We start from the raw sequence: 12830 nt of genomic DNA, 5'->3' as shown, positions 1-12830 counted from the left end.
ACCCATACCATAACAAGGTGACTGGTTTATTTATAGCTATGGTAGATATCAATTAAATACAACTGGATACGTGCAATTCATTTGACTAAATAGTGCTGCAATATCACAGAACTGAACTGCAGAAAATAATATGAAATTTGCAGGGATATTCTATGGAGGTATTGGTTTGAGTATATTGGATATTTATTAGGGCTGGACATTGCCAACTACCTCCTGATACGAAACACAACATAATACATTTCTCATAATTTAATACATCACACTGCATCACAACATCATAAATGGATAGCGATCGGACTGCACCAATTGTTTTGCATTAACTATTGTTAAAACCAATCTATAGTGCAATTTAATACCTTTTTGTTGTTTTGTTTAGTCAAATAATGTTAAAAGCCAACTATGACATGGGGCCTTCATATTATTCATTTACAAAAAACAATGTAAAATTGGTCCAGTGGGTTTTTTGAGTGACACTACATCCTGATAATGTCTGCACTCATTTTTGTTAAGACGTTTTCTCAGAAATATGGAATGTGAATCACTGCAGTGCTTAGTCATCTCTTTATTTCATTAAGCTCTAATTAGGTTATGCCTTACACCTGTTCAGAATTTGTTTTGAACAACTATAAAAGAGGAGACTCTGTAGATGTAATCAATAATGTGGCTTCACACTGAGTGAGCCATATATAACTGAATAATAATAACTGTGGTGCCAACACAATGCATCGAGAGTGAATAAAGCATTACTAATAGCACAAATTATGCTTGGAAAAACAGTAACAATGAGTACTTTTACTTAGAAAGTGAGCCAAGTTAATGTTTAAACCTGTCTCCATCCATCCTCATGTCTAGTGGTCCATCCTTGCTGAGGGAGAAGCCTCTCTCTGCTAAGTCCATCTGCATGGAGGAGCAACCAGCATCCAGAAGGACAGCATCCACATCTCTCGGTCCCAAACCCAATGTTGGGAGCAGGTTATTCAGCTCACTGAACCTCCCGAGCACTGGCTTTACCTGGCCCCTATACAGAAGAGAAAGACAGAATAGAATAGAAAACACTAAGAGGAAGAAAATAAAGATGGGGACTCATATCATAGGTTTCTTGCGCAAAGAACAGTCTGAATTTAATTTTACATGTTCATTTTCCGAACACTCTATGGCTTTGTTTTTTTTTTTTGTGTTTCTGACTCAAATCTATTTAACTGTTTGTAGTCTGAACAGCAAAAAATACTTCATTGAGTTGAAATCAGATACAAATAAAAATTCACATGTTTCATTCTGAATGGTCAGATTATTTCATATGGTTTTTTACTCATCCTACACAAAGAGCAGTAGTGTCTACAGCTACTGTACGTCTGAACTCATTTTTGCTCACATTTGGCATTCACTATGTAATGAATGGTTAACCAGCTAAAGATTCCAGAAAACAATGATCTTTCAACACTGTGTGATGCAACGTGGCGGAATGTCATTTCAGACATAAGCAGAGGTAAAAATGTTCTCTTTCCACAATGAAAGCTACTAGCGTATGTTTCGTGGCATCGTGCTGATGCTTAAGTCATTACTATGGCAACCAAAGTAGAAACTGGATATTGATTTCACTGTCTGAATAAACAGATCTAATTTCATCACTTGCAAAATGACAGTGTGGACAATCAGTTCTATGGATTGAATTTCAAGTGCAAATAAAATTTTGTGCAGTGTGATTAAAGCCTATGACCCTTAGAATTTAAAGAGGTGTCTTTCCTGCTGTGCCTTTAAGATTTAAAAGATTTAAACTCGCTCTTCACATGTGAAATTAACTTCTAATAACTGTTGTTAGTATTTCACTGTATGGGCCAAGTTGCAGAACACTGAATAGAAAAGTTGACATGTCGTGTGCATGTATTTGTCTGTCAGAAGTTCAGAACAAGCTGTTTGCAACTTATTTTTTTAATAAATGCTTTTTTAATAAATGCCTTTTGATAAAATGGTCTTTTTGAAATGAGGAGAAAGTTATGAGCTCTGAAAGTAACAATATGTTTCATATTACATCAAACATTTGTTGTTTTAATCAAGGAAAATCTAAATTTTCATAATAGGGTCCATTTAAAGATAAAGGTGCTGTAAGCGATTTCAGCCGTTCTACTTCCACGAGACGGAGCCATTGGATTAGCCACACCTCCTCTTTCCAAAACCCCGAACTCCAAAGATACCAAAATTAACTTTATTGAGAGCAGAAATGGTTGTTAAAAACAACAGTAGTAAAATAGTGCCCTCAACTGACAACTGTTATGAACAATATGGCATAAAAATGCATTATGCCTCAATAATTAGCTGTAACTACAATAAAACAGTGCCCTGCCCATTAAAGGAATATTCCAGGTTCAATACAAATTAAGCTCAATCAACAGCATTTGTGGCATAATGTTGATTAACACATAAAGAATTTGAACTCATCCCTCCTTTTCTTTAAAAAAAATCAAGGTTACATTAAGGCACTTATAATGGTAGAAAATGGGGCCAATTTCTATGAGGGTTTAAAGGCAGAAATGTGCAGAATAATTTTATAATAATAATTAATTTGTTAATTCTGTTAAAACTCTTGTATTATTTATGCTCTAAAGTTGTTTAAATTGTTGCTTTTATGGTATTTTTAGGGCTTATGTCATTATGTCCACATGGCAATTAAGTTTGAAAATTAAAAAACTTTACACAGAAAAGGTTAGTAAGCGGTTTTATCACTCTAAAATTATCTTTACATGTGTACTGTTTACGTCTTGTGACTATATTTTTTAAACAGTATTTTAATGTTTACAGTTTGGTCCCATTCACTTCTATTGTAAGTGCCTCACCATAACCCATTTTTTGCTTTTTTCTTTAAGGAGGGACACATCAAAATTATTTTTTGTGGTTATCATCATTATTCTACAAATGCTGTCAATTGAGCTTAACTTGTATTGAACACAAAATATTACTTTAAATACTCTGGTCTTTGTACAAAGGATTTTCTAGTCTTACATAGTCTGTAATTGGCAAAAAAAAAGAAAAAAAAAGAAAAGAAGGTTCCAATCCTACAAAGCTGAACAAAATGTGGCAGGTATTTTGTCTCTGTTGGGCTGGTTACCTTAGTGGGTTGTACAGGGAGGGAAAATGAGAGACAGACCAAATAATATGCATCCCACATGAAAGGTAACAACATTTCATTTATTTATCACCTAGGAGACCAGAAGATGAGGGTTGTGAGAGATCGCAGTCACAGCTTAAACTTAATTGAAAAACAAACACAGACACACAAACCGATGAATACATGTAAACACATACAAACAAGAATGTGCAAATGTTACATGGTTATTCAGTGGAAAATATTTACACACTCTAATGTAGGGGGAGTATGAATGTTAAAGTATCACTGCGTCTGAATATCCATACTTCTCTAACCTGTCTTTAGACAGGTTAGAGAAGTATAGAAGTATATAGTACTATATAGTATGCCAAAAACAGTATGCCAATGGAGTAGTATGTCCGAATCCACAGTATTCATGAAGCATTAAGCCAGAAATACCCGGATGACATTATATTTCTGGCGAGATTCTGAAGTGCGGATCTACTGGACACTTAATGTTCCCATAATCCCTCCGGAGCTGAAGTGACGCCACATTCAAAACGCTGGATTTAAAAGAACGGCAAGTCAGACGGCTCTTCTCAACTGTAAGTGCTACATATACCAAGATAATTGCTCCTTGCGCTTAAATTGAGCTTGTTTAACAAAACCAGAGTAGATCATTTTCACGGTTGTTGGTCTTCATATATGCAGGTCACGGGTCAATGCTCACGTCCCCGGATGATGTCCGAAATCTATTCATACTACTTGCATGCATACCTAAAAGAACGTACTGTTTTGACAGCAGATACGTGCATCCTTCATCAAATACAGTGCATGCTGTGACATTACGCCATTTTGGATGCAGCATACATGTGTGACAAGTGTTTTATTTGAGTTGAAGTGGAGGTGTTGGTTTGACATTAAGTACTGATGATGCCTCTCTTTAATTCTCAATCATTCAGAGGGACAGGTGGGTGGCTATGCATAACTGTTTCTTTCTTTTGTCATTATTGCTTTAATTTACTTTCTCTCCTTTATCTGAAGAGACTTCACAGATATGAGTAACAAAGTCATTCTTACAGTGCCTCACACATTATAATTACGAACATATGAATACGGTTTAAACCATAATCAGTCATCAGATCAAGTTTAAGCTGGCCTTTCCTGAAACACAGACACAAGCTGTCTAGCATCAACTCTGTCTCCCCTGTCTTCTTGCAGAGTTCCTTCCCTGGTATTGAGGAGCCATTCATTGTTCATGTGACCTTTAGACAGCCTGTGAGTTGAGGACAGCCCAGGTAGACAACTATAAATCAGATGGTAGAGAGACAAATAAGGTGGATGAGCAAAAGGGCTTCCATGCAGAGGTGTTAATTTGGCCATGTGGGCAGTACCACAGACCACCTCTTTGTAGTCATGCTAAACACGTAGATTCCTGACCAATGAAAAAGAGTACAAAGGGAGAGCAATCACCTCCTCCATTTCCTCCACCTCCAAGGTTATCGAAGGTCCTTCTCTCCCACTCATGGGGCTGGCCGAGGGTTTTGCCCATAGGACCCTAGAGTGCCTCTGTCCATACACCCATGGCCAGCTGAAAGATCAAGGGTGAGGGAGCTGCTCAGCCTTTGCCCTGCTGCAAGGGCTTCCCTCAGTTCTTTTGCACAGTGGAAGAGGCTTTCTATCTCTCTTTCTCTCTCTCTCTCTCTTTTCCACCTCCACATTTGCTCGGTCCCTTCATTAATTTGCTGGAAAATCTATAGTGAGGCTTTCTCTTGCCCACCCACACAAAGACATACACTCCGCCAGAGCGGTGAGCCCCATCCCTCCCTCCCTCCCAGCCCATAAATTGGCGAGTTTGGAGGGAGAAAGGGATAGCCTCTGACAGATAGAATGCTGCCTCTGCTGTTGCGTCAATACACAGTCAATTCAGGGCCTCAAAGGTGCCAGACTTCTCTGCAGTCATTTTTGTTTTGTTTTATGCTATTATTCTCATAAGTCCCAATATCTGGTTGAAGTACTACTAAGTATCTATATTTGTACCAATATTTGTGCATATTATTGAAATAAAGAAATAAAGCTGACTTACACTTGCCTCAGCCAACAACATACCCTGAAATCACAAGCAATATGATCCTAAGCGTAAAGTAAAACTATTCTGACCACTCAAGCTAATTAGGCTTTGGCACAGCAAGACTGTGACATGAAATATACAAAAACGATTCTCAGATATGCAATTTGAGGAAGGAAATGTATTGTCTGAATACATAAACAAGCAGCGGGTGCCTCGACAAGCAAGATCTTCATTAGTGAATTTCTTCAATATGCTTAAGATTTACATTGGGGTTTTTTTCTTTTTCTTGAGAGGGCTTGTGTGGGTTCAACAGATGTTTGGAATAGATGGAAGATTGTTACATTTTGTAGAATGTTTTAGTTTGGTGCTGGAATGTACAATGTACTTTATTGTAAGCTTGAGGTGAAACCAGATCTATACTCTTGTTTAAAAGGGGGCCCTTCAAAATCAGAAGAAAACAGTTCTAACTAAATCCATGGATAAGATGAAGGCGGCAGAGTCAGTAAACAATGTTCCATGTCTGTTGCTCATTTCACATGCAGAGTGGAAATGCAATGGCATGTTTTGACACTGACTGATCAGTAACTGAGCAAAAACACTGATTACTAAATCCAGAGCAGTAGTGAGATTCTCAGTGCCTTTTCTTTTCAAATGCCAACCTTTTCTATCAGCCACACAAACCAACAAAATACAAAGGCAAAAAATGCACCATAACTCAACAAAATTACACCAAATATAACATCCCGTAAGAAAGACCCTTAACACAGCTTACATTCCAATTTCAAACTATTCTTTCAGCAACACTGCACACAAACAAATCACCAAAATAAAAAAATAAATTAAAGAAATCTGCATAAAAACTTACATGATCGATTGAGGTGGAAACATTTTTTATTCAGTAAGAAGAAATGCGCATAAACTACAATGGAAACACATTTACCGAATGCCCATTAAAAAAAGTAATGTGGCTTTGCCCCAACAAGTCATGTGACTGAATAACTTGCTCATTACTGGACTAAGCAGGGACCAATATCATCACATAGCATCTCAAATGTTGATCTGGTCATTCTGAAATTTGGCTTCTATTACCTCCTAGAACTGTCTGACTCGCTGTCACTCCCAGACATAAGGTATCAGCTGCTGATCGCCTAGCAAACACGAAGTTCGTCAGAGTGTTTTGTCTGCGCACAGTTAATCACAAGTCGTTTATTACATTTAATGAAACAGCCACAGTGGCAAGAACTATTTCTTTAGCCATTTTTACAGAAGTGATGATTTTGTTCTCATGGGATTGAAGCGCTGCTTTACTTGCAAATAGTTTTTTGCAAAATTACGATTTTCCTTTATTTTTCATGAATTAAATCTGCAACTTGAATGGAAACTCATCTAGAGAAAGGTAACACAAAGCAGACCATTAGTTAACAGTATCAAATAAAACTATAAAACGTAATAAAAAATATTATTTGATCGGCTTGATTCAGAGTTGTAAACATATTAATCTGTTTTAACAAAAGGTAGCTGCAACAGGAACTACACATTTCAGAATATGTGCCTTTTATTCACCAAAAAGAATTAAATGAATATCTGAGGACAGATTGTTGTGACACAGACTGTCATGGCCGGTATTGTGTTAATGACACATGTACACAAGCATTATGTCAAATGTTATTGTGTGGAATGACAGATATGTATCTAATCTGATGTGTTGACAACTGGTGAGCCCGCTCACACTGGCACACATGCAAGATATGTCACTTGTTCAATGTGTCAATGGCATGTGAGAACAAATATCTTTTAACCATCCCACAGATAACTAGTGTTCTGGTGACCCTGATAATGCTGTACAGTGTAAAAAGCTTTACCAAAAATGCTCTTAAATGCCTAAAAATGTATTTACTCACCCTCATGTTGTTCCAAACACTTATGACTTACTTTCTTATGCAGAACACAAAAGGAAAAGTTTAAATGAATATCCTTGTCCGTCTGCTGTGCGTGCCTCAGCGCAATTAGAGCTCATTCACAGTGGCTCGCATGTTCAACTTGTTCCTGTCTGAACACGCATGCCACTCTGACCGAGCTTCCCTAACAGTGCTCATAAACATGCAAACTTTTTTTATGTCGACTCGCAAGCATTGACTACTTTTATCACACTTTTGGGTTATTTTTAAAATCATCTGCCATTGTTTTGAAAAGAAGGACTAGGATATTCATTCAAATATATCTGTATGTGTTTTGCATAAGAAAGACATACATACAGGTTTGGAATGATATGAGGATGAGTAACTTTCATTTTTAGGTGAACTATGCCTTTAAGAGTCATCTTTGGATTCAGAGTCCTAATATTATAAATCCTTTTCATTTGTTAATCATACCTAGTTTCCTCAGTAACAGCTGCCTAAAGTTTCACACTTACTTGTCTCTTTGCTATGATATAAAAAGCTGATGGTGTAATTGAGAGAAACTTTGCAAAAGTGAGGAGATATAGGCTAACTCTATGCATAACAATATGACAATAATGCCTAGCACTTAGCCTGAGTGGAAGGTGCTATGTCGTGTGTTATTAGCTGTATAAGAGTGAGCGGCTTCGCAGTGGCTGACTTGTCAAGTGCTGCACATCAACACGAATGTTCAAACCTAAGTGCCTGATTGCACACTATAGACATTGAAGACAATCTTGACAGAGTAATCATAGACAACATTAACATTATAAAAAGATAAATCACTGTTTATAAAACAGATAGTTCTGGCTCTAAAATCTTGTTGGGTGAGTCATGTTTAAACAAAGTCCATTTCAAGGCAAGTCAGTTCACTCGGCTGCTAATTTGGGAACAGTCCTGGGCAGCTATTTTCTATGGATACAAGCGGCATTAAAGTACAGCTCTTATCTACTTGAATGGGGAAAGACAGAAATCCTTAAAACGGTGGGTCAAGATTATGATCAAATAACATGACAGGCAATGTCTTTATATAAGAGGTGACTGGCTCTTTTACCTTTAAGGCTTTTACCTAAGTTCTACATCTGCCATATTGGTTGTTCCAATTTCTCCTATTTATTTTATTCCAAGTTCTCCATCTAAGGCTAAATATTCTCTGGTTTAAAACTGTTAAAAATTAGCTAATACGAACTACCCTGAAACTGCTCATCAATTGAATTCTATATTATTATGGCAATTAACAGCCTACAGTTAGGCCAATAAACTATATTACTTGGCAGAAGAATTGCTTATTGTGATTATTTTACCACTAAATGGGATTATTGATTGATCATTGGTGTCTCTTAACATGTAACTTTTGCCACCATTGTATGAAAGTTATGCACTGTAACAGCTTTTTACGGCTTCATTGTAAAACACATAGTTCCAGCTCTAAAATCTGATTAGAGAAGCCACGTTTGAAGCCACTGTAACAACACCTGTAACTGCACATCAGATAGATTCTATTTCAATCCACCAAATTGTAACAAATTTATGAACTGTTTTACTTGTCAGAATAATGTTTATTGTGAGTTCTTTTATTACGGGTGCAAGCAGAGAAACACATAGTTCTACTGATGATTAACTTATAAATTCACTTCGGAATGCTCATGTTTATAACCTGACTGGAACATACTGGACGACCCTCAACCCCGAAAAAAAAAAAAAAACTCAGTGGATCTGCACGATCCTTCCCCATTGTGACTTTTTTTTTTCTTTTTCTTCAAAACAGTGTATTAAGAGGAAAGGTAAGCAGTTTCCATCTTTGACTTGTAACATTGTTCTAACCATTCGAGTCTCTGAGACGGGAGAAAGCTGAATCCAGATCATCCATCCTGATTCTGCTGGACCTTTCTGCAGCCTTTGACACAGTCAACCATCAGATCATACTCTCTACCCTCTCCTCGCTGGGCATCACAGGAATTGTGCTTGACTGGTTTAACTCCTATCTCTCAGGTAGGTCCTTCAAGGTAGCCTGGAGAGGTGAGGTATCCAAGCCTCATCAGCTACTTATTGGGGTACCTCAGTGATCAGTGCTTGGGCTACTTCTCTTCTCTATATACACAACATCACTGGGACCCATCATTCAGGCACATGGTTTCTCTTACCACTGCTACGCTGATGACACGTAACTCTACTTGTCTTTCCAGCCCAACGACACCACAGTGACTGCTCGAATTTCTGCCTGCCTGGCAGACATCTCGGCCTGGATGAAGGAGCACCACCTACAACTCAACCCAACCAAGACTGAACTCCTTGTCTTTCCAGCCAACCCTGCTGTTGAACACAACATCACCGTGCAGCTGGGTGCAACTACAGTAACGCCTTCCAAATTCGGTCAGAAATCTAGGGGTAACCATCGACAGCAGACTAAATTTCAAAGACTGCAAGATCATGTAGATTTACACTCTACAATATCAGGAAGATAAGACCCTTCCTCTCTGAACATGCCACACAACAGTCACTTGTCATAACTAGACTGGACTACTGTAACGCTCTCATTGCAGGCCTCCCTGCATGTGCAATTAGACCCCTGCAAATGATCCAGAATGCAGCAGCACATCTGGTCTTTAATCAACCAAAGAGAGCACATGTTACACCACTCCTTGTCTCTCTCCACTGGCTGCCGGTTGATGCACATATCAAATTCAAGGCTCTGATGCTGGCATACAGAACAGTCGCTGGGTCTGCTCCAGCATACCTAAAATCATTTATGCAGAGCTACGCGCCCACTAGAAGCCTGCGGTCGGCTAATGAATGTCGCCTTGTTGTACCAACACAAAGAGGCACCAAAACACTTTCCCGGACTTTCAGCTTCATCATACCACGTTGGTGGAACAACCTTCCCAACTCCATCCATGAAGCTGACTCACTCTCTGTCTTCAAAAAATGACTAAAAACACATCTTTTCCATGAGCACTTAACCAGTCATTAAAAAAAAAAAAAAAAAAAAAAAACAATTCCTGTTACACTTTATTCTGTTTTGAATACTATTCTGATGCTAGTGAAACTTTGTAATATGGCACTTTTCATACCACTGTCTCCTTAAGATGATTCACTTATGTTTTCCTCTTTTGTAAGTCGCTTTGGATAAATGTGTCTGCCAAATTAATGTAAATGTAATGTTAGCTCTAATGTTATCATCTCTCCACCTTGTCAGCAATGCAATTCTCCAGTACAGCTATTAGTTATAAACAAATTAATTATCAAACCACCTTTAGTTGTGTTAAACGACTAATTTATTGTACCATGACAATAATAATAATGTGTATTGTACCTTGGCTTTTCTCTGTCGATGTTTTAAACCGAAGCATCCGTCTATATAAATAGCCTAGTCACATTGCAAAACAAACTCCATGAGGAATGATTGTTTTTTATTTTACCTCTAGAGGGTGCCATTATACTGTAGAACAGAGGAGTTCAGACTGTAGAACCCTCCAGCGCTGGCCACGGAGGAATTAGTCAAAAAAGTACTATTGGAAACTATCAGAGTTGATTTTTTCCGATAGACGATAGTTAGAAAATGCAACTATCGGCCCCGATTAATCTGTAAATCCAATCTATCGGTCAACCTTTAGAAACTACATCCACTACCTGGGGCGCTTTAAGGTACCTGTGGGTCCATGGGCTAGCTGGTCTGCTGTGCATTGAACAAGCACTACAAGGACACCTTTAACGGTTGCGCACTGTCACCATGTCAATAACCGTGTCTCCCGCTGAAAGCGTTTAAACACGCTCCTCCCGCTGGGCCCCATGGGAGTTGTAGGTCCCATGGTAGTTGTAGGCCCCTGGGCTTCAGCCCATATAAGCCTGTGTGTTAATGCGCCCCTGGCCACTACGTTACTCACTGAACCCCAGTCAAAAACTAACTAGCAGTTCCCCATTGTGGATATTTACACAACCATTCTTCCTAACATCAAGAGAATGTTAGAATGACAACTTTCACCTCTACATACAATCAACAATAAATAATTATTTTAAATCAATATATGCAGAGAATTGAGATAGTTTACAAGCACAAATCATTTAACAGCACAAATAACCCCCTCTTCACAATACTTGGTATCTCCCCATTCCCATGATGCATCACAGCAAAGGTATAAAAAAATAATAAAAGTCCTTTCGGGTCTTTTAACAGTTCAACAAGATTGCCACCACCATGTATGCAAGTCCAATTACAGATAGAGTTCAATGAAGTCCATTTGTTTTGTGCTCAGGTGGCCAGTATGGGCATGCACTTTTATGTTTGTGTGTGTGTGTGTGTGTGCGCGTGTGTGTTCCATCAGCGGCATCTGCCACGTGAACAGTTTATAGCACCACTGTGCCGTTGTGTCTCTCTGACTAGCTGGGTGCATCTGACGGTAAATAAAGTGTATACATCCAAGTATAGGTGTTTGTGTCTCTATGTTAAAGGGAAGGGGTGTTTAATTAAAGGGAAAATCTGGGCAACGGAGAGCTGCTCCCCCTTTCTGCACATAACTGCAGTCATCCTGGGTTACACCTCCGCCCCTTCAATAACAGGGTTTGAGGAAACAGTCCCTGTATCTACATCCTCTGGGATATGCGACATGAAATCTGCCACACTGTTCAGTGCTCCTGGATAATACTGAACAGTGAACTTGTAGGGCTGGAGGAAAAGATACCATCATGTAATCTGTGCGTTGGAGTCTCTCATTCAGTCCAACCACTGCAGCACCTGATGGTCCATTTCCAGCACAAAGTGTCTCCCAAGGAGGTAATAAACGAGCGAATCCAGAGCCCATTTAATGACCAAACACTCTTGTTCAACTGTTGAGTACACGGTGTCTCGTGGAAACAGCTTTCAGCTCAGGAACGTCACCAGTCTGTATTCACCCTCCACCTACTGAAGCAACACAGCACCCAGTTCTATGCCTCCCGAGGCATCTGTCTGCAGGATGAATGGCTTCTGGAAGTCTAGGCTAAGCAGGACAGAGTCTCCACACACTGCCTCTCTTAAGTCTTGAAAGGCTCCATCCAAACCACCTTGCTGAGCTGTGGCATTTGTGAAATATGCAAGCACAGAGGCCCTGGCAGAGAAGTTAAGTATAAATCTGTTGTACCACCCCCAAAAGGCCCAGAAACAATCTCATTTGCTTCTTGGTTGTCAGTGGACATTAGCTGCAGATGGTCTCCACCTTCTCTAACTATGGGTGGATGACTTCTCCACCAATCACAAACCCAGGTAGCTTATCTCTTTCTGGGCTATTGAACATGTCTTTGGGTTGATGGTTAGCTGGCCTTCTTGATCCTCCCTAGGACCTGCTTCAGGTGTTGACAGTGGTCTTCCCAGGTCTCACTGAGGTAACCTGCAGCAAACTCCCTCATGCCCTGCAGGATCTGGTCCATCAAATGCTGGAACAGAGCAGGTGCCCCCTGCAGACCAAACAGCATCACCCAGAAATGGTAGCGCCCATGAGGGATTCTAAAAGCAGTCAATTATTTTGACCTGGCCATTAAAGGCACCTGCCTGTACCCCTTGCACAAGTCCACAGTGGTGAGGTATTAGGCTTTGCCCAGCCTTTCCACCAGCTCAACAATCCTGGGCATCAGATAGGGGTGAAATTTAGACAGGCTGTTAATCTGTCTGAAGTCAATGCAGAATCTTATTGTGCCATTTTTTTTGGGAGACTGGCATAATGGGACTACACCACTCACTGGTGGACGGCTTAATGACACCTTTGGA

At 39.4% G+C, this 12830-nt stretch overlaps 1 protein-coding gene across 2 annotated transcripts in view; it reads right to left on the bottom strand.

Annotated features, from left to right (window-relative positions):
* LOC127455854 (12S rRNA N4-methylcytidine methyltransferase-like) overlaps nucleotides 1–12830 on the bottom strand; it is a 136043-nt gene that overhangs the window by 32863 nt on the left and 90350 nt on the right. For both annotated transcript variants that reach the window (XM_051724000.1, XM_051723997.1), the window contains exon 4: nucleotides 827–1018. In XM_051724000.1, the coding sequence (XP_051579960.1) occupies nucleotides 827–1018 (192 nt within the window). The remainder of the gene's footprint in view (nucleotides 1–826; nucleotides 1019–12830) is intronic.

Source organism: Myxocyprinus asiaticus, chromosome 2 (genome assembly GCF_019703515.2).
Source record: "Myxocyprinus asiaticus isolate MX2 ecotype Aquarium Trade chromosome 2, UBuf_Myxa_2, whole genome shotgun sequence".
In the NCBI taxonomy this organism is placed as follows: domain Eukaryota; kingdom Metazoa; phylum Chordata; class Actinopteri; order Cypriniformes; family Catostomidae; genus Myxocyprinus; species Myxocyprinus asiaticus.
This window is presented reverse-complemented; position numbering and strand designations above follow the sequence as displayed.